This window comes from Melitaea cinxia, chromosome 3 (genome assembly GCF_905220565.1).
Source record: "Melitaea cinxia chromosome 3, ilMelCinx1.1, whole genome shotgun sequence".
NCBI lineage: Eukaryota > Metazoa > Arthropoda > Insecta > Lepidoptera > Nymphalidae > Melitaea > Melitaea cinxia.
Window position 1 is genome coordinate 6,256,024 of NC_059396.1, and position 22,955 is coordinate 6,278,978.

Here is a 22,955-nt window from a genome sequence, read left to right on the forward strand (position 1 = left end):
TGCAAAAACATACCTTTCATTATGATTAAAACTTTTGGTTTTATCTTTGATAATACAGATACAGATCTAGATAATAATCTTCTACTGCCTCAAACTTTATAACTCAAAGTAATTTTGGTTATCATCTATAAAAAAAAGCAACGCATATACAAATTTAAATCTAACTATACTGTTTTTATTTATGTAAATACATTATTAGAATAATTGTATGTAAGCATACGAAAAAGATACCGACTTTAATTACATTGATTAGTAATACAACATAGGGAGATGATAAAGTAGCCAAGTGAATATGCTTTATTACAGAGAACTCAAAAAGTGGTAGTCAGATCTCAATCAAATTTAAATGAGACTCGCATGACAAGTATAGTTCGCATCATGTAAAAAGAACGCTGGCCTTGAAGCTGCGCAAAAGCGATTTATCGGTCTATTTGGTGGTATGGGGTAGGGGACGGGAGTGTTTATCACGTGTCGCATGCTTGCCGGTGTGCTATTGGTTGGACAGTTAGACGTCGACTCAAAATATCATCGCGCACAAAAGTTTTAAATTACGAAATAGTTTCACATAGAGAAGTGAGAAAAATTATTTATAATATATAATTCGCGTCATTAAAAAGTTGTCAAAATGCGCAAAGGCGATTTACAGTGTTGCCAACTCTTGAAAAAACTTTTTCGTACTGTCCATTTTTTGGAACAGTCTTATTTGGTAAACAAACCACTGTCAATCGTAATTCACGTTCTTTCCGCATTTATCACTCACTTTCATAACACATTAGCATACGGACACTTGTAAAACTCCATTTACTATTTATTTCACTAAAAAACAAATATCAATTTATCATTTTAAACACATAAAAACTATTAAGATACTAATATCGAGAGTTCAGATAATTAATATTTTTGAATACGACATTTCAATAACTAAAAAATTTGTTATTGCTTTTGTTTGAAAATATTATTATATTTACTTAATTATTATACTTATTTAGTCCGAATTGTTCGCACTGGTATTTCTAGTATTTTTTAATGTACCTACCAATAACCATTATACGAAGCAGCAAGTGAAAGCCTACTTAAAAATAAAACAGTAATACTTTTGTGCGCGAGTATACCCATGCGCAAACGTTTCTCCAGTTTCTTTCAGCGTTCTTTTTACATGACGCGAACTGTACCACCTTTCGATAGAAAAAAGAATAATTTAACTGTCCACCTAGTAACAAGTTCTGAGGTAATACACATAAAATACTCAAATTGAGAACCTTCTCTTTTATTGAGGTCGGTTAAAAAGACATAACCTACAATGTTGTTTATAATGAACTTAAATATACCAATGTATTCTTAATTCTAGTTTAAGCAGTTACTGTGAATTTTATATATATGTTATTTTCGTATTATTTAAAAATGTTACTTTTTATCAAAATTAAAATCAAATCAGTGCTGTCAAATTGCACATGGAATGAAAATAGCAATTCCTTAAATTTATTACACTTGTTCTTTTAACGCTGACGATTTTCAGCATTTATCGCCTCCTACGTCGACGAGAATCACCATTATAGCCGTTCTCTGTAAAAAAAAAATATTTTATTTAAAAAATGTTGTACTTTTACTCATAAATAGAAAAGTACACATTTTTTTCATTTATTGAAATAATTGTGTTTATGACACACCAACCATAAGACAGTTCTATTTCGAAAAAAAAAAAAAATACGATTATTAAGAATAATAATTTACGCATTTATGGATGGCATCTCTAAACTGGTTTTGTTAGGGAGACGAGCTTGCATTGGTTTGAATGTAACAAACCTCGATCTTATTCACCGTCGCTGGCGATTGCCCTGGCGGTCATTTCTGTACCCCATGGAGCCATTAGCCGGCGCACCATTAAACATAACCGGATCCATGCTAGATGTGAAAGGTCGGCCAGGTCCCATATTTTGATGGCCGTAATAATCAACACTATTCATATTACTACAATCGTAATTACCCCCATCACTATCTATTTGATTTCTTTTATTATTTTTTGGTCCATATGAACCAAATGCTGTAAAGTTTGCATTCTGCTGTTCACCGAAGTCTCCGACGTTCTGCGGCAGCATGCGCGGCAAGAGGCTCCCATGGGGTACGCTGAGACCGCCAGAAGCTAATCCGCCAGATGTCTGGCCCAGGCCGCCTTCCAGGCCGCCAGAGCCGTATGACCCGAGACCACCACTCGGATTATCCGAGTTGTAGTCATCGTGATCCCGTCCTCTTCCTCGACGACGCCGGTCGCGGCCGCCTCGCGAACGAGAGCCACTCTGGCTCTCATCGGAGCCGAGGCCGCCACCGGAGCCTAGGCCACCAAAACCCAGGCTCCCACCATAGCCGTCGGCGGAGCCCAGGCCACCGCTGCCGGATCCGATGCCTCCGTCTGACCCCAGGCCGCCAGAGCCCAAGCCCATTGAGCCCGAACTTCCGAGGCCACCAGAGCGACTTCCACGTTTTCTGGAATCCGACTCTAGGCGACTATGCCCTGAGCCACTTTGTCCATTGTCATAATTGTTTTGAAACCCACCACTTGACTCTGAGGGAGGAGGAGGTGGAGGAGGCGGGGGAGCTGCTCCCCAGCCGGCCGTATTGAGCATAGTATTGGGAGGAAAGGATGGCATCATCATTCCATATTGATCACTAGGAAAGTATGGAGGCATCATAAAGCCTTGCCCGTTCATTGGAGGAGGAACACACATAGTCATTTGAGGATTTATAGCCATTAAAGGCGGAATAGAATTTGACTGCTGTTGCTGTTGCTGCTGTAAATTGGTATCATTGTTTATGTGATTATTAACATTAATTAAATGATTGTCTTTAGGAGAAAAGTTGGTATCACTAGGTTGTGTCTCATTACTTCGAACTGGCGGTGTTGAGGAAGCTTTTCCATTAGGTTTCTCAAAATGAGAAGGGGGTAACTGCGGACCAATAGGTGTGGGCAAAAGTGGTTTGGGCGTCGGTAGTAGAGCCTGAGGCGCAGGCTGGGGTCCATTATTAGAACCGTCCTTCTGTGGGCTGCACTTGCCTGATCGAGATCGGCTACGTGAACGGGAACGTGAGCGCGAGTGACTTCTCGAAGATCTCGACGATCTGCTGCGTGAGGATCTGGATGAGCTGTGTCTGCGACGACGACGATCCCGAGATCGTGAACGTGTTCTTGACCGACGACGTCGGTCGCGAGATCGAGATCGAGATCTTGAGCGACGTCCTCTACGATACCTGCCACCGCGACCGCGGTGTCCTGAATAGAAAAAGAAAATTTGTGTGAAATTATTAATGTTAATGTCAAAAATATATTTATGTATCATTCCTAAACTTACTTCTGCCACCACCACCGCCGCGTTCAGCTAATTCTTGCAGTTTTGGATTCACAACTTGTTTGGCTTCTTTTAAGACAGAAACAAGATCTGCGGCCTTAGCAGCATTGGAAGGTGTAAAGAAAGTATATGCAGTTCCAGTTTTGTTAGTTCTTCCTGTTCTACCAATTCGGTGAACATAATCTTCGGAATTACTGGGATAATCAAAATTTATAACAAATTTCACGTCATCAACATCTGAAAAAAATTGCATAATATGAAACATTGCATAACTGCAAAATTTAATTTAAAAAAAAAAGAAAATGTGCAAATATTACAAACCTAACCCTCTTGCAGCCACATCTGTCGCTACAAGTATAGGAGCCTTTCCACTGCGAAAATCTGAAAGAATATTCATTGTATGTATCACATTTTGCTATAAAAAACTTTGTCATTTAACTATATTGTATAAAAATATATTGTTTAAAAATTTTCTAGATACATTATAACAAAAGTGACCAATATCAGTGTGCTTAGTTCTTAATGGCACATTTTATACATAGTATGGAGCTTGTTTCAGTACATTTATTTTAGATTTCGATTAAATTATGATTTATTTCTATTTTTTATTTTTGAAATATTAATGCTTCATATAGAAAATATTTGATAGTAACATAAATTCAAATTATGTTAAAAATGTATATATTTTAATAATATATGTATAAATAAATATTATAAAATGCAGATGTAAAATTCAGATATAAAAATCACAACCTAATGAGATTATCGAACAACCGACTGCATTCAAAAACATCGCTGGTGGTGTAAAAAACGCAATATACACGAAAACTTACTACTTTAAACGATTCCATCGAAAAGTGATGGTGTACAGTGCGTTCAAAATATCGATTAGGACTAATAGAAGCGTCCGAGAGCGCAAGAGGCGCAAATCGAGACGTGAACGGCGAGCGCACGGGGAGCCTCGAGCGCTGGCCCAGAGCGCGGCGGGCCCTCCGCGCCCGGGCCCCCCGGCGAGGCCCGCAGCCCCGCCGCGCCACACGCGCGAGAAGCGGCGCAGACTAGCCGCGGTGGCATCTGAGTGCTTAGGGCTTAGCCCCTCAAAAGGCGGAGCGGTGCGGCCGCCGGGCGCTTAGCGGCTCGTCCGCGGGCCGCCCTCGCCGCCCGGCCGCAGCTCGCCTCAGCCTGCACATGCAGACATGTGTTCAGTACCGTTTACACGCGACACGCGCCAAGTGACGCGCGGCAGGCTTGCCACACCCGAGACTTGCGTGCGACTTCAGTCCGACACCGCTTCTCGACTCGTTTCGTTGCTCGTTATTTTATTTTACTGTCGCCACTATTTAGGATTATAATTGAATTCTAGTTGAAGGGACAAAATTGAAAAATATATCTTTTAATAATATAATAATTTTTTTTTTAATATCAAATAAAACAAAAGATAAAAATTTCAGTTGTACTCTACCCAGTCCAGTCTTACCTTGCAATACCCAGTCACGTTCATTTTGAGATTTGTCACCATGAATACAAACAGCTGGCCACCTGCAGATTCCAATGATACCAATTATTTTAAATTAATCACAACACAATTGGAATAGGGTCTACAATAACTGTTATTTGACTACAAAAGTAATGTAGCTAAGCTTTTTACTTAGCCTATGCAGAATCTATTTGTAAAATGAAATATGAAGACAAGCATTTTAATACAAAACAATGTATGAAAAATAAATATAGAAATTTTTTAAACTGAAAAAATTGAAAGTAAAATAACTATAAAATAACTATTCAAGTATAACAAAAAATTTCATGAGCTAGGCATTTTGGAAATAAAAAATAGCCTATTTTTTTTTTTTTATTAAAATTATCCTGGTGATGTGAATAATGAAATGCATATAATTTTAAATACTAAATACTTTTCAGTGTTGGGCAAATTTTAGTTGCAACAACAATTAAAGATTAACAATTGATTAATTGGTAAATGTAACCACAACAATTAACAATTGATCAATTGTAATTGTGGAAAATTACAATTAACAATTATTTAATTGTTAACTGTAGTAGTAGTAACCATTAACAATTAATTAATTGTTAATTGTGCTTTACTACAATTAACAATTAATTAATTTTAAATTGTTTTGTGAATTTTAATTAAAACTAACAATTAAAAAATACTGCTGTATGCTGTTGTGGCTCCGGGTATTAATATATATGTATATATATATATATATATATATTATACATATGTATATGTATAGTATCGCAACTTACCGCTTAATTTTCCTAAATCTTTTACTAATTTAGTTTTGATACATAAAGTTAATTGTTACTTTAAATTGTTTCATAAAACAACTAAATATATATATATATATATATATAGATATATATATATAGATATATATAGATATATATAGATATATATATAGATATATATATATATATATATAGATATATATATATATTAGAGATGCCACGAATAGTAATTTGGCCGAATACCGAATACCGAATGTTCGGCGAGGCTCTTGGCCGAAGCGCCGAACATTCGGCAGCCGAATATTCGGCCACACTTAGTATTTTTCGCGGGCGACAAGACACAACTCGTCACCGTACGAGTTTAAACTTGCATCGCTGAAGTAATACGTACTTCACGGTCGTGTTACAACCTGCTTTATTTGTTGGTCGTTGGTGCATCGTACGTACTGTAAACCTACTAAAATATAACATTTAATGTTATTGATTACCATAAGAAATATCACCGTTAATTCGAGTAAAGTTAAATGAATCCAATTATAAGAAATCGCCTATTTGGAACTTTTATGAAATTTGTAATGAAGACAATAAACTGGCAGTTTGTTTGTTGTGTTTGTTTCTTACCACTGGTAGATTTTAAATATTAATTTGTTAGTTCTTTTTTGATTAAATAAATATCTTTGTGAGTAATATTTTGAGTTTTTTTCATAACTTATTTGGTAATCCTTACTGTATTTTATCATAAATAAGAAAGTAAATCTGTTTATCACGATTTCACGTCTAAACTGCTGAACCGATTTTAATAAAATTTGGTACACAGATACTCTAGAGCCTTAGAAAGGACATGGGCTATAATTTACGCGAAGTCGCGGAAAAACAGTTCGTAGGAAATAAAAAAATTGTTATTCGGTATTCGGCCAAATGGGTAACCATATTCGGCCGAATACCGAATAGCGAAAAAAAGAGGCCGAATAGCCGAATACCGAATAATTGCCGAATATTCGTGGCATCTCTAATATATATATATATATATATATATATACATACACATATATATAATACACATATATATATACACACATATATATATATATATATTATGCATATGTATATGTATAGTATCGCGACACCGCTTAATTTTTCTAAACTTTTACTAATTTAGTTTTGATACATAAAGTTAATTGTTAGTTTAAATTGTTTCATAAAACAACTAAAAAAGTTAATTGCAATTATTTTAATTGTGAGTTACAATTGACATACGTTAATCAAATTAATTTAATTGCAAAGTGCAATTAAAAGTTTAATTGCGACTAATTTAATTGTAATTAATTTAATTGCAATTACTTTTTTAGTCAATTAACAAGATAATTGACCATTTAATTGATTAATGCCCAACACTGTACCTTTGTTAAATGATTATACAATATTAAACTACTAAGGGCCTGTTTCACCAGTTGTGGATATCAACATTAGACGGATGACAGTATCTGACCAAAAAGTTTATGGGTCATTATTCCTTTTAACCATTAAATTCTATTATATTTATGAGATATTTCTATTTGCATAGATTATTCTAAAAGTTTCAGTTATTTAACTGAGAAGAAACAGATCCTACTGACCTATGCTACCTCCTACTGTCTAAGTTTATTTGATGATGGGTTGGCGCAGCCGTAACAACACTGGCTGTTGCGCTGGCCGTTGTGGGTTCGATCCCCCCTCACGATAGACATTTGTTTTGGCCATATAGATGTTTGTCGTGGTATGGGCGTTTGAGCTTATCTAGTGTGTATTTCTAGACCCCGGCACAGGAGAAAATCCTACTGAGTCATTGAGTATGAAGTGTTTATTTATTTACTATTTGAATTGCCATCTTTCAAATAGCATTATCCACAACTGCTGAAACAGCTCCTAAATGGAGCGATTTAATTAATGAATATTAGCAGCAACTACATTCTATCAACTAATGTTAAACATACCCATCTCTTTTCATTTTTCTTGTTATGTCATCTACTCTTCGTTTTGTTTCAATGAATATTATAGTTTTATTTTCTTTCTCTGCCATTATTTCTTTTAATAATGTACTCAATTTCGTTTCTTTTTCATATTCCATACAAACATCTATAATCTGCAAAATATTATGATTTGCAGCCAACTGCAATGATCCTACGTTAATTTGCAAATAGTCTTTTAAAAATTCTGATGCTAAGCTTTGAACTTCCCTAGGCCAAGTAGCAGACCACATAAGAGTCTGTCTGTCCGGCCTGATTTGTTCTATTATTTTTCTGATTTGTGGTTCAAAACCCATATCTAACATTCTGTCAGCTTCATCCAATACCAAATAAGTACACCTCTTAAGGTTTGTTCGACCACTCTCCAAAAAATCTAACAAACGGCCAGGTGTTGCTATTACTATTTCAACACCAGCATCTAAATCCCTAGCTTGTGGTCCTTTAGGAGCCCCTCCAAACAAACAGGTATTATGAATTTTTGATGTATTAGCAAACTTATCACAAACTTCTTGGATTTGTTGAGCGAGTTCTCGTGTTGGAGCCAAAACTAATGCTATAGGTCCATCACCCCTGCTCGACTTAGGCTGGTTATTTATGTGTACAATGGCTGGCAATATGTATGAAAGAGTCTTTCCTGAACCTGTAGAAGCGATGCCAACCATATCATAGCCACTTAATGCAATTGGCCAACCTTGAGCTTGAATTGGAGTCGGTTTTGAAAATCCCATTTTATCAATTTCATCCATAACATAATCAGGAAAACCAGCTTCATCAAATGTTAAGGTCGGTTTCGGTATGTTACGGCCTTTTAATGTGATTTCGTTTTCACTTCTCCAAGCTTCAACTTCAGATTCTGATCTGTTTTCTACATCATTGTGTGGTACGTAAAAATCTTTCTTGAATGGTTTTAATCGACTTAAATCCCATTTAGGTTTGCGAAGATTAGCACCGGGGTTGCTCCTACGTCCCCCTCCGCCATAACCACCGCCACCGCCGCCTGACCCCAAGCCATAGCGCGGACTACGACTGCGACTCCTGCTTCTGCTTCTAGTTCGACTGCGACGTCTATCCCTGCTCCGATCTCTATATTTTACACAAAATAAAATCACAAATTAACAATAATAAGTCACAATGTATTTTAAACAATTTAAGAATAGTGTTTTTCTACCTTCCACGTCCCATAATTGCAAATTATATTATTTTTCAGATAGCAAATGCAGTCGCAAAACTTGCTGATACAAGGTAATCACTTTACTCAGAAGAATATTTTTAAATAATAAACTAAGATTAAGAACGCGTTTCACTACAGATTGACCACATGAAAAGATCAAAATGGCGGCCCGCGGCGATAACGCTGTAGAATCTCACCAAAGACAATACCATATAACCATAGATATTTTTAAGTTCAAAAGGGCACGTTCACGGGCTAAGAATCTAATCCTTGATTCTTAGTCCGAGTAAAAGACTGATGTACTGAACTATTGAAGTAAATAGATTAAATTTGCCTTAAGTTAAGGGTCCAAAACTCCAAACTCCAAACAACATAATTAAACAAAATTTAAGACATAGTTTATATCCGTGTCTTAAAGGTGCATTAACTTTGTATTAGAGATATAAACGTGTTATTGATTATTGTTATTTTATTTGGTGAAATAAATGTTCCTTTAATAATCCACTAACTTTATATATATATATATAAATAAAAATAAAAATAAAAATAGGGCTAGAGGAACACAGGTAGCAATAACTCGGTAATTTGACAATAAAAAAATTGAGTAAAATATCATTTAAGAAACGTCATGAAGTAGGCACGTTTTTTAAACTATGGGCCACCTAGGTTCGTTAGTTAGCTTCGTTTAGCTACGTTTTTTTTATACCACAGGTGCTCAAACTTTATCATAAAAAATTCGAATACACTACTTTTCATTTTTAAGTATTAAAAAAAAGAAACAGTTGTGCCTAGAAATATTTTGTAATGCGCTGTTAGCAAGGCCGATTATCCACGGTTATTTCCAGAGAAAATCAATTCGTTATTATTGAATTTGCAGCCGTAGTGCCCAAAAGTTTGCACAACGGTATTGAATTTATTTATTTATTTATTTATTTATTTATTTAACACTTTATTGTACACCATACAAATAAAATAAGCAAGCAACATTAGCAATAATTTGTAGAAACAAAAATGTACAAAAGGCGGCCTTATTGCTTAAGAGCAATCTCTTCCAGGCAACCTTAGGGCAAAGGAGATGATATATTGACGGTGTAGGTGTAGAGTATAATTTTATAAAAAATAATAGAAAGCAACTCAATAAATAAACATACATACTAACATAGATAGTTTGTTTACATACATACAAAAACACACATACACACAGACACACATTCATACAAACACATACACACAAAGTTCATACTAGATAACTAAGAAGTAATTGAATTGAAGGTATTGAATTTCGTATTTAATTTTTTTTTAAATTAATTCTAGACCGTTGCAGATAATTTTTTTTTTCTGGGTTGGCCCTGTGCCCCTCCATAAGCACCTGCGGGGTTATCCATTAATTACCGGACAACCTATATATATATTTTTCGCACAATATTTCTTTTCGATTTTATTATAATTTGAAATTTACTTGACCCATCTCTAGTCTACTACGATGTCCAATTGTCCAGTGTATTATGCACGAAGTATAGATGTATAGATCTATACTTCGTGATATTACGAATCACTTTATTAAAGCCCATCATTCACTACACGCACCGCAAGCCGAGCCCCAAGCCGTACCCATTCGTAGACAAATCCGTCGTCGCCACACACTACACAAGCACCGAGCTGCAGTCCAGTCGCTTATATACTTTGCTGAGTCTTGCGCGTATCGTCGTTGTTTACCTACCATGGCACCGGTGCTTTCAAAACGCACAAATTTTCTCTCTCTGTCGCCGGAGAGAACCTCTTAAAGAGCTAATCTTTTTAATTATAAATTTTTTGGTGGCTTGTGGAAATATTTTCTTGCATTTCTGTACAAAATATTCGTACGCCACTTGCTTAAGTTGCTTATTATGGTACCCTTTACTTTTTACTTTCCATAAGCGAGTTTTCTCTTTAAACAGCAGAATAAATTCTTGCCAAAACTCTCTGTAATGGTCAAACGCCATGACGAGAGTTGAACAAACAACACAAAATTGCGCGCACACACTTAGCGCGAGATGGCGAATGACTGACAAGTTCACCGATAAATCTGTGCACTTCTCCGCCACGGCTGAGGTGCAGCTCGGGGCTCGCGTCACCAGACGGAAAGTGCTACGCCGAGCCGTGAGCCACGCACGGAACCGAGAACCAATACATTCACACAATTCAGATTTGTCTACGGCGGATGGGCGCGCCTGTGAATGGTAGCCCTTAAACTATAGAGCAACACGGAGGGGAGTAGCCCTAGCGTTTTTTACTGATACAAAACTGTCTGGCATTTTTTGCGGAGGGAAATTACACACATGCTTACTTTATCTAATTCCCACACAAAAATAATCGTCTGTCACTACGAAACTCACACATACTAAATTAAAAACACACTTACATTTGTCACACACGCATAGATACATTCTGTGTCATTACAGTATAATGACACGCCGCAACTACACTGACAATTTGCTTACAGCCGTGGTTGTAACAACTGTCGATATGCATTATCGATAAATTCAAGTACTCGGTTAGGGAAATAAGGTATTTAAAGTGATACAAAGGTAAGATGTTATTATAAAAATAGACTTAATTTATTATATACTACAAATCAAACACCTTCATGTAAAATAAACGATTATAAAGAGTAAACATTTGATTGTTTATTTGTTAGCATTGAATAGGCTCCGAAACTACTGGACCGATTCAAAAAATTATTTCACCGTTGAGAAGCTACACTATCCCTGAGCGACATAGGTTATACTATATTTTCAAAAATATTAGGGATCTTTACTAAAACTCCAATAATGTAACCCATGGATAAAAAAAATAACCTAAAAAATTCCTTACGTTGCGTGCACTGCAAAAACTAATGATAATATAAATATATAATGTAGTAAGACTTTGTAGAACACATCATTATCTACAATAATTGTATTTGCTCGCAAACGAAAAAAAAAAAACAACTTCAGTTACATCGACAAGTAATACAATATACGTAATATATACGCGTTATCAAAGGTTACTCAAAAAGTTGTTATCAGATCTCAATGAAATTTAAACGCGACCACATGATAAACATCAGCTTTCTATTAAATTAAAAATCATCAAAATCGGTCCACCCAGTCAAAAGTTCTGAATTAACATAAATAAAAAAAATACAGTCGAATTGAGAACCTCCTCCCTTTTTGGAAGTCGGTTAAAAAGTGTCGCGACAGCATATGACTAACTATTATAATTATGTCACAATACATTTGGTGCAACGTTGTTGTGTCAAACAATGCCAGTCTACAATAAACAATTTAAAGTTAACAAACATTTTGAGGTGTTGATGATGTACACTGTGATGTCAACGAATCAAGAATACGGAGCGTAGCACTAATGGCATCATAAGATGATAGCCTGTCATCTGCTAGATTGAATGATTTGTTGATGACTTTGAAAGGATGGATTTAACATTGTTAATTTTCAAAGTTGATAAATCTAAGCTTCATTTCACTACTATGACTAAGGTGAACCATATCTTAATTACCTTTCTCTCATTTGCTCTTTTAGCGATAAGACCGCCTTTTGTACATGTCTATATTTTCTTTTACGGTGTAAAATTTTTCTCTGATAGTGTACAATAAAGAGTATTTGTATTGTATTGTATTGTACCTTGTACATGAGACAAAAAAACTTACGGGACAAAAACAGTGTAGCGTTAGTGTTGGTTTGGTGCCCTCAACTAATTTCCTTCTATTGTTCGCCAACACTTTACAAAAGTTAGTGGTATTGATATGATCTGAACAAATTACACTATTTTTTGTGGGCTTCCAGGTTAGTCTGTTATTACATTTTTTTCCATGTATCCCTTAAATTTTGATTTTTAGAAAACCTGCCAAATTTTTATATAAAACATTATGGTCGAAGTTCACATTAAGTAATTCTAGTAAAATGTCTTAATACTCATAATACGTGTATTATATTTAATTTAATGCAATTTTATTATATAACTGTGTTTATTAAAAAAAGCTAGCAACATAATACTTTAAATAAATCAAAACCTCAAAAACGGTCTGTCTCCTCTTTTGCCTTTGCCGTTTTTATCGATAACCATCTACAAACAAACCGGTAACAACACTATCGCTCGGCGACAGTGACTTCTCGGAAATAGACTCCGATCAGTCGCTCGACCGATCCGCATATTATATGAGGGCGAGCGGCCTGTGTTGGTAAACAAATCGAGTCAACACGACCGATAATATTTGTAATTTTTAAGTTTAAAAAAGGATTAAAAGAAGTATACAAGTAATAATGTTATAAAAAAATACTTACGTATAAAGGTAAGTATACTTACGCCATGTTTTAGTAAATTTGACATGGCAGATTTCTTTTTGCAGCAAAAAACAGAACAATTTATCATTTTTTGAAGGACGTTGATTCAATCGCGCAACTAGATTTAGTCTAGTGATCAGTGAGCTGCAACTAGTTTTATTGTACGCATATGGCCATTTGGCCTTATACCTTGACAGAGGCGAACGCCTGTAAATGGCTACTCCCCTCCGTGTTGCTCTTTGCCCTTAAACTATGGATCAAATCACATTAAGTGTGATTATTATGATTATGATTTCTTACAAGCAACTTTCTTCCAATTTTATTTTATTAACTTTGTGATAACAGGATTTTAACTTTCATTTATAATATTTTTATTTACAACAAAATACGTTAAATAAATTACTTGCAATGGAACGTATCTTAGCGGAATCCATTTTCTGCGTTGTTGTGACATTTTGATTTTCGCTCTCTGTTGTTAAAAGGAGTGAATATTATGTTGTTTAACCTTGAATTATTTTAAATAAGTGATGTATAAATGCTACTCATATTTAGTATGCCACCTGAAATAGTTATTATATACGAAGTTTATGAAGTAATACACTATGGGTTGAAGAAGTGATTGGCTGCGGCATAAAGTACTTCTTCGCTGTATATTTCTATTACCAGATTATTCAGTGCCAGGCACGTTGGTGGCACAATGGAGTTGGATGTATCTCCAATGGAGCCTGTTAATAATGACGTTGACTATTCAGACAATTCGTCTGAGAGTAAATACTTAGCATGCAACAACAACGAACAGTACACGGTTATCCGTATTCCGCAAGACGGTGAAAAGTCTAGTAAACACTCCTCGAGAAAACAATCAAAACGGAGAAAAAAGAGCTCCAACCACTCTAGACCATTGCCTAGAATAATAGTCAAACCATTACCTCCTCCACCTCCACCAGAAAATCGAGAATGGACTGCAGCAGCATCCTGTTCCGAAACAAGTTCTTCATCTACCAAGAAACCGTCTACTATGCGTGAGATTTTAGCTAGTATACCAGGTTTTTGTATAAAACCTAGAAAACGAAGTAGCAAAAAATTGTCAACTGCGGCTCAATTACAACAAACAAGAGAAGGTTGCATAGATTTAGAAACTCCAGATTCTATATTAGTTAACACAAATATTAGAGCTCTTTTAAATAAACATACATTTTCTTTACTTCCTCCTCTATATCAGTATAAATTAGGACAATTGCTACCTAATGTAGACAGACCAAGTACTTCGGGTCGTTTAAGTTCATCTAGTCTAAATAACGAGTTTTTTGCTCGAGCATGTTTGGAATGGCAAGAATCTCTATCAGGAGGAGAGTTCACTCCTGAAAATCAACAAAAAATGAAAACTGAAGCTGAAAAAGAAAAAAGCAAAATTGATCCTTGGAAGTTGAAACATTTTGAACCATATTGGGGAGAAAAATCACAAAAGGAAAAGTCTTCTATGAATTTAAATTCAGAGAGACCATCTTTAAAAACTACAATAAAACTAAGACCTACAGCTTCAATAACTAGTAGCAGCACTGTCCCAAAGATAAAGAAAAGCAAATCTTCTAGTTCCAGTAAAAGATTGCGGTCTGTTGGTGCAGTAACTAGGTCCTCTGCCAAAGAGGCTGAAGAGGTTGAAGAAGACTCTGTCACCATTAATAATAAATCATCTCAACCAGTACCAGGCTTACTGCCTCTTAAGCATGTTAAAAGTCAAGGTTATGTTGAGTGTCAGATGGATTTTAGTTTCTCAGATTCCTCCTCTATAACTAGAATAGAGGAATCCATATCAACAACACCAGTAGATCCTTTGCTGTTAGCGGATAATGAATCTGGCAATGAAATTAAACAAGATTTAGATATGTGCGTTGTTAAAATTGAAGACTCTAGTGCATCGAAAGATTGTGATGAAGATAAAACTACAGATTCTGAAAGCAATATACTAGAGACAACTAAAAGATTAAGTAATGACATAAACGAATATCAGTTTTCAAAAAGACTTAGGTATGAAGATGATTATGCTGTTGATAATACAAGCTATGTAATTATGAAGACTGAAAATCCTGAAAATAATAATGGATCTGATGTAGAAAATACTTACAACAATGAACAAGTAGGTCAGAATAAGGAGCTCAATCTATATTCAGGTCAGGATCACGGTGATACCAACAGTGAAGACAGTAAGGCCACTGCTTCTATTTATGAGTATGACGAACGTAGTGTGTCCTCCGTTTCAAGTCTAAAGATAGAAAATCATTTGAACAATGTCTCACTTGTAACTGAATCTTTAGATAATGTTACAAATGAATATGAAAATATTGAAACAGAAACTCATGAAGTCATACCAGCTAGTAAACAAAACAGTACTAAAGAATCACCTGCTCACAATAGTCAAAATGAATATGTTCCTGGATTTAGAGAAACTGTGACAGAGGCTTACAATACAGATATCATACAGAATAACAAGTCACCAACACACATAAGCAACAATATCACATGTGAAAAAATGGAAGGTATAGAGGATATGGATTACTCAGCACAACAATCAATGCAACACCCGGAAAGTAAAGATAATGTAAATAGTATTGAAAAAATTGACATCAAAGTCAAAGACAATGATGGTATAGTTCCAAATTATTACGATGAACACTTCAAAGATGCTGAATCATTTATATTAGAGACCAGTGGATTACCAATTTTGACATCTCGTAAGTATAATAGGGTAGCCCAAGATGTGTTTTGTATTATATAAACAAATTTTTACATTACTATATGGAACCTAATTGACTTTATAGAAAATGAAGATGTCAAGTATGCACCCCAAAGTAATCTAATGGAATTAACATCATATATGAGTGAAACGAGTAAGTAATTTCCTTATTAAAAAGTAATGAAAGATTTATAAGATCATTCATAAAATTACATGAACATTGAGGGGTAAGTGCAACACAATTTGAGTAAATATAATCACTTCAATTCAAATAATTATATAAATTACAGATGTAACAGCTGTTGTAACAATGCCAATGTCACAAAATCCACCTATTCCAATGATGGAAGTTACAAACACCTCAGTGAGTGTTCAGTTGTTAACACTATTGTCATATTTTTTTTATGTTATTACAAAATAAAATTTGCCCTTCACATTACTTGTAGGGGGTTTCGTATCCTGATGATCACTTGCAAGATCCAGCAAAACCTAAAAATTCTGTAGTGTCATGGAAAACAGGAAGCGATTGGGTACAAAATGAAAATGCGATTACAATACAAAATTTTGCAAATATTAATATGGATAATACAAAGTATGTTAGTGAAGACTCTAAAACTAGCATGGAAGATGTTAATGTTAATGATGAAAATTGTATGTACAAGACCGATCGTGAGACAAATTATAACATGGAATCATCAAATTCATCTGAGAGCTGCCAGTCAATGAAAGATGTTTTGGTAAAACAAGAGTGTGAACCAACGGCCAGTCTGGTTTCAAGCACTACAGTTACCAATCCATCAATTAACTCTACTACAGTAACTCAAAGTGTAAGAATACCTGGTAAAAAGTCAAAATCAGGAAAAGAATCAAACAGGTATATTGAAGTTTTAATTACGTACTTCAGATAGGAATAAGAAAATAATTAATTTTAAGATTTTTTTATAACTATGCTGATATGATTTTTTATGTTCTAATTACCTGTTGCAATGTTTAAACAATTTATATTAGTCAATTCAAAAGGAACATATTTAATGAATATAGATTTATTCTTTTTATAAATTGTATGAAGAAGTTTTTAGCTAATATTAATATGAGAGATTGATTGATGATTAGATTTTTAAAAAACCTGACGGGCGAAATATCTTGTAAGGTGTTTATCAAGGTCTTATACACAGGTCTGGCAACTACGGAGGTGGGGGCCAGCCGCCAGAGGCATGACGATCACTGGCTGTGCTGTGCAACGAAGACAGAATAGCAATCTGTTTCTTTTTTTACCACACGTCACGCATTTATTTTTTTAAACATAACCAATTTTAATGAAACGTCAATGTAACCAATTACAATTAAGCGTCACCACCGCACCATGTGACTGCACACAGCGATAGCAGTGACGTACAGCGGCGTTGACGCGTTCGAACAGTTATGACCTTATCGAACTAATCTCTCACCATTGAAATTGAGCTTAGTTTCCTGACTTGTATATAAGACCCTGGTATCTATCACCCAGCTGTATGTCACTGTTATCAATGTGTGCGGTGCGCATTGCGCACGCCGGTTGAGTAACGTTTCATTGTAATTGGTTATATGGAGTAATGTTTCATTGTAATTGGTTATATCTTAAAACGTAATTTATCGTCATGCCTGGCGACCGTAAATTGAAAAGAAAAGCGCAACCATTAAGCCGACGTACTCCCACTACTATTGTTGCACGACCTGTGTATAAGATCATGGTATCTATGCACTAAGAGTGTGGTAAAATAACTGTCAATTTTACATATTTTGTCTACATAATATATAAACTCTTAGTTAAAAGGAGTAAGATGCCTTAAATGTGTTTTTTGGAGTCTTCACAATAAATTATTCATTCATCGCCTACAATTGCAATTTTCGACTTCTTCGCGAAACATACATACATACATATAATAACGCCTCTTTCCCGTAGGGGTAGGCAGAGACCACTTCTTTCCCCTTGCTACTATCCTTACATACTTTCGCTTCCTCCACTTTCATTATTCCCTTCATACCTGCTCTTTGGTTTAGGGTACTCTTGACCTGGCCTTTTTTCAAGACGTCCCTTATTTGGTCTCAGAACGTCCGCCTTTTATTTTTATACTAATGTGACGGGAGTGTGGAACTCCCGGCGTGCGGTGCAATGTCAGACTATCCACTAAAACCGGCATCTTTTTTCCGCCGGCACCTTAGTGGGGACGCCATGGGATTGCTTTCGCACACTACCACGACGCCCCCCGGTGATGGCCTTTCGGCCCCGTCGGAAGGGACGCTCAACCTTTCCAAGTTGATCCCTCCGTCTGCAGGAGGGAGACGAGGTCCAGGAGCTGTCCCACCCTCTGAGTCCGGGCGACCGTGACGGCCAGCCCTTCCTCGGCCACCGGGCCGCACCTAGCAGCCCCGCAGAAACTGCAGGGCCCCAGCTCTACCCGGCGGCATGCGCTTGCGCGCCTTAGAGCGGGCGAGCGAACCTCGTCCACTGCGTGGGGGAAGGAAAACCCGAACCCCACGTCTCCGCGCCGTCTCAGCGCCACACACACCTCCGCACCTCCGTGCCAACACACCTGAGCTCACAAGTCTACTCTGAGAACCAGAGCGGTAACCGGAGCGCATCGTCTGGTTTTGGTCCGCGGGGGTCCGAAAAACCCTACCACCCGCAGTCGTTAAACCGCAGGTGGCGTTCCCCTATCCGCCAAACGGGGGACGCGCCCAGGTAGAAGTCCAGCAACTCCTCCCCTTGGGGCCCAGGGCCCAGACCTAAATCTGAGGCCTAGGCCCCAAGGGCCTGGCTTGGAACGTCCGCCTAGGTCTACCTCTTTCAACCTATCCATCCACACTCGCCTTATACACTTTTTTCGTCAATCGTTCTTCACTCATTCTTTCGACATGACCAAACCATCTGAGCATACCTTTCTCAATTTTTGTCACTACATGTTCTTTCAGACCACAACGTTTCCTTATCTTACTATTTCTTATCCTGTCACTCAGTTTAACTTTAACATACTTCTTAACGCTCTCATCTCAACTGCATTTATTCTGCTTTCATGTTTCTTCTGCCATATCCAACTTTCACTTCCGTTCATTAGTGTCGGAACCAACACCCCCTCCTGCACAGCCAAACGAGTCTTGACTTTAGACACCTTCCGACTGCTCATAAAGGAGTGCAAAGCTCCATTCACCCTGTTTCCTGCGTTCACTCTTCTTTCAATATCACTCTCACACTTTCCATCTCTTGTAAACTTTGAATCCAGATACACAAACTAATCTAACATAACCGTTTAATTATTGCCATTAAGGCAATATAAGAAAAGCTTGTACTTTAAAAAAATCCTTTTGCCCCAGAATATAAATGCTACAAAAAAGAAATTACCATCTTTTAATTAGCTTCAAGGGTGAAGGAGAAGGATGTGACCATATTTTGCCACAGTCAAGGCACAAAAATCACTACCAAACGGGAATTTTCGACGTGTCCGTTGTATACAAATTAGTTTTTAAAGGCATCATCTCAGCAAAAATCTCTTTTTCTCGTATAAGTTTTTCGGTACTTAACAAGAAACGAACAATTTTTACACAGTGAATTAGTAGGAGTCTTCTGAATACTCCTGTAGGAGACTTCTAAGATACTAAATATCTTATAATAACCTGATCTTAGATTTTTAACGTCAACTCGGAAATTGCTTATCTATCGTCATCAGCTTGTTTAATCTAAAAGGGCAATGTCGCCTACATTTCAACCGTACTAATGCATTTTTTTTTTCAAGCAAAACCCTATGTGAACAGTTATGACTTTAATAAAATTCGTCTTTATTATATTTTTGATCATCATCATCATTTCAGCTTATTACAGTCCACTGCTGGACATAGTCCTCCACAAGTTCGCGCCAAAAATGGAGTGAAATCATGTGTTTTGCCCATAGTCACCACGCTGGGCAGGCGGGTTGGTGACCGTAGGGCTGGCTTTGTCGCGCCGAAGACGCTGCTGCCCGTCTTCGCCCTCTGTATTTCAAAGCCAGCAGTTGGATAGTTATGCCGTCATCGGTCGGCTTTTTAAGTTCCAAGGTGGTATTGGAACTGTGTTATCCCTTAGTCGTCTCTTGAGACACCCACAGGAAGAAAAGGGAGGAATTTTTGATGCTATTGTTCAAATACCTTGTAGCTTACAGAAATTATTACTTATTATTTTTACCACTCTTTAGGACTCGCAGCTCTAACAAAGTCCCGCCCGGTGCTGTAAACCTGGAGCGTAGTTATCAGATATGTCAAGCGGTAATTCAGAACAGTCCAAATAGAGACGCCCTCCGTGGTCAGTTGCGACCGCCGCCTGCGCTGCTCACGAGACCCGCTCGAGCTCCGCGCCCCCCACCGCCCGTACTCGTCAGACAGATACCTGCTTCTGTTATGCCTCATACCGAGGTAAAGAGAATACTATTATACAAATATTTCTTTTTACTTTTGTTAAGATGTAAGAATTTCCGTAAGCTAGTTTCTATATGTAAGCATTAGTAAAACATACACATAGTTTATCGATAGAGTAATGTGTATGTTTTGAGTAGCCTTAGATTTGACATCGGTGACGGTGTAATATACATAATTAAGTAACTAAAACCTGTGGTTTTTTATACGACCTAACAAGTTTTATAGTAATATTAAAATATAAATCAAGCTTATCACCCATTTTATTTGAAATAATTGTGTTTGTACGAAATGAAAAAAAAAAACCGACCTCAATTACATAGACAAGTAATACAACGTAAATTGGCGAAAAAAATTAACAAACACACTAGTCATCACTACGATTTTCGAGGGTTCCCCTCGATTTCTCTGGGATTTCATCATCAGATCCTGACTTGATACCGATTTTGATAATTATCAAAATCGGTTCATAAACGACGAATTTTTTATTTATATATCGACGAATATATATATATATATATATATATATATATATATATATATATATATATATATATATATATATATAAATAATTAATATAAATAATAATTTGTTTCGATGATTTTCTTTTTACAATAAAAGTATTACTTATATTGTATTTGCTGCTGAGGATACTCCTTACATTCTCAGTTTAATAGTATTGATTCTATTTTTAGATGAACGAGAATCGATCTAACAACATGAGTCAGTACATTCTTGTGCAACGAACACCCAATGTAGCACCCAGGGCGTCAAGTGCTCCACCTTCTAATCAGAACTCTAATGTAGTATGTGTTCAATTGAATTAATTTATTATTTTTCTTACTTTGTATTTTTAATATAGCACATGGTGTTAACCTTAAGAAATTGTAACACTTAGGTGTATTGTGTAACACTGGTGATCCTATATAAATTAAAAGAAATAATAAATATACATTCTTCAATTCGAAAACAACTTTATTCAAATAGGCTTCTAAAGCACTTTTGAATTGTCATTTTTTAAAAGTAAAGCTACCATTGATTTGAAAAGTAGATTCTGCAGAGAAGAATCGGCAAGCCATATGTTTTCATATATTGAAAATAGAAAATTTCTTAACCTCTTTGTAGGCATATGTGTCTACAACATATTGTAAAAGTTGGTTTTTATTTTATTTTTTTATATATCACTACGTCGACAAACAAGCGTACGGCTCACCTGATGGTAAGAGCTTAACCGTAGCTTATAGACGCCTGCAACACTAGAAGCATCACAAGCGCGTTGCCGACCCAATCCCCCCCCCCCCCCCCCGGAGACCTGGTCACCTTACTCACCAACAGGAACACAATACTGCTTGAAAACAGTATTATTTTGCTGTGATCGTCTCTAAGGTCGAGGTACTACCCCAGTCGGGCTGCTTCATATTTTGAGCAGGAAATTCCTGCTGTGCCCTACCCCAGTTAAAAGATTACCTATTTTAGGTTACCTTCTTAATTTATATAGCTATCTTCTTCACAGAAATGTCTTTGTTTCTTCAGTTTCTTCTTACTACAAACAGAATATTTTTATTATTTATTTAAGAATATTCTAGAATTTCTATTAGACTACGAGAAAACGAATATTAACTGATTTATTTGATTAATAATTATAAAAAAAATTGTTTTTATTTCATAAAATTATTTTCATATAATTGCAGAATGTAACTCGCTGCCGGAGCGTGGGTGCAGACGACGCATGCGTGTGTAACCTGCGTGCTATGATCCTGTGCAAGAAGTGCGGTGCGTTCTGCCACGATGACTGCATCGGCTCCGCAGAACTCTGCCTTACTTGCCTCATACGCTGACCCCATCCATGGTCGTATCTCCCCAATCTTGCCGTACCAGATACAACTTTATATTCCAAGCACACATACACATTCATGAAAAATACCTACAGTGTCTAGTGATTGTGACCATACCAGTGACAGCTGAAACAGTGGAATGTGCTTGTAGGAATGGTGGTGCTATCTGTTAGAAGTGTGAAAATTCATTATTTTTTATTCAATCAAAACAGTGAATTATCAAACCCATCAATATTGTCTCTAAGACTCTAATGTTAAACTATAATGTTGTATATATTATATATAATTATTTGGAACATTTACATATAGGGACTGACATGTGCTCCATTTGGTCAGAAGTATTTAAATCATAAGTCTAATTATAGAAAGATATTTATACAGGATACATTTATAACTTTAGGAATTATTTGTACCTCCATTATAGCAATATCATAGCTTGTTAAATAAACATATATCACAATTTATTAAAAGTAAAAAGTTAACGTTATGTAATAAACTCTATATAAATGCAAGCACAATTTTATTCCGTATTAAACATTATATTTGATATAATAATACATCTTCTTTAACTTTATACATTTATATAGACAAAGCTAAGGCTGAAGTGAGGATTCCAAGGCTGAAATCAAGTATTGAATATATTGATATTGCTATCCTGAGCCAAATATGAAAGAAACATTTTAAAACATAACAATTTAGGACTATCATTTTGTTGAAATTTTGATCATAATAATATATACATATTAAAAAATTATGTGGTAAATTCTTCCAGTTTTAACTGCAGAAAAATTTCTATTGATGACCATAGAGAGGGTAGTCAAATTATATTTTGTTTTTAGGGATGGTTGTTTTCAGTTCTAATCAAATGCAAAAAGTCC

General features: G+C 36.0%; 2 protein-coding genes across 2 annotated transcripts; one reads left to right on the plus strand and one right to left on the minus strand.

The window, feature by feature from the left end:
• Positions 1 to 1,251: 1,251 nt before the first annotated feature.
• On the minus strand, positions 1,252 to 8,953 carry LOC123669340 (ATP-dependent RNA helicase dbp2-like). Its single transcript, XM_045602946.1, has 7 exons — positions 8,763 to 8,953; positions 7,562 to 8,677; positions 4,819 to 4,880; positions 3,663 to 3,722; positions 3,345 to 3,578; positions 1,804 to 3,265; positions 1,252 to 1,563 (listed from the first exon to the last, which is right to left on the minus strand). The coding sequence occupies exons 1-6, from the start codon at positions 8,774 to 8,776 to the stop codon at positions 1,815 to 1,817; spliced, it is 2,937 nt and encodes a 978-aa protein (XP_045458902.1). The 5' UTR covers positions 8,777 to 8,953; the 3' UTR covers positions 1,252 to 1,563; positions 1,804 to 1,814.
• A 4,553-nt stretch (positions 8,954 to 13,506) lies between these two features.
• Positions 13,507 to 22,634, plus strand: LOC123669341 (polycomb protein Asx). Its single transcript, XM_045602947.1, has 7 exons — positions 13,507 to 15,817; positions 15,905 to 15,973; positions 16,110 to 16,183; positions 16,266 to 16,693; positions 20,025 to 20,241; positions 20,938 to 21,048; positions 21,934 to 22,634. The coding sequence occupies exons 1-7, from the start codon at positions 13,783 to 13,785 to the stop codon at positions 22,078 to 22,080; spliced, it is 3,081 nt and encodes a 1,026-aa protein (XP_045458903.1). The 5' UTR covers positions 13,507 to 13,782; the 3' UTR covers positions 22,081 to 22,634.
• The last annotated feature ends 321 nt before the right edge of the window (positions 22,635 to 22,955 follow it).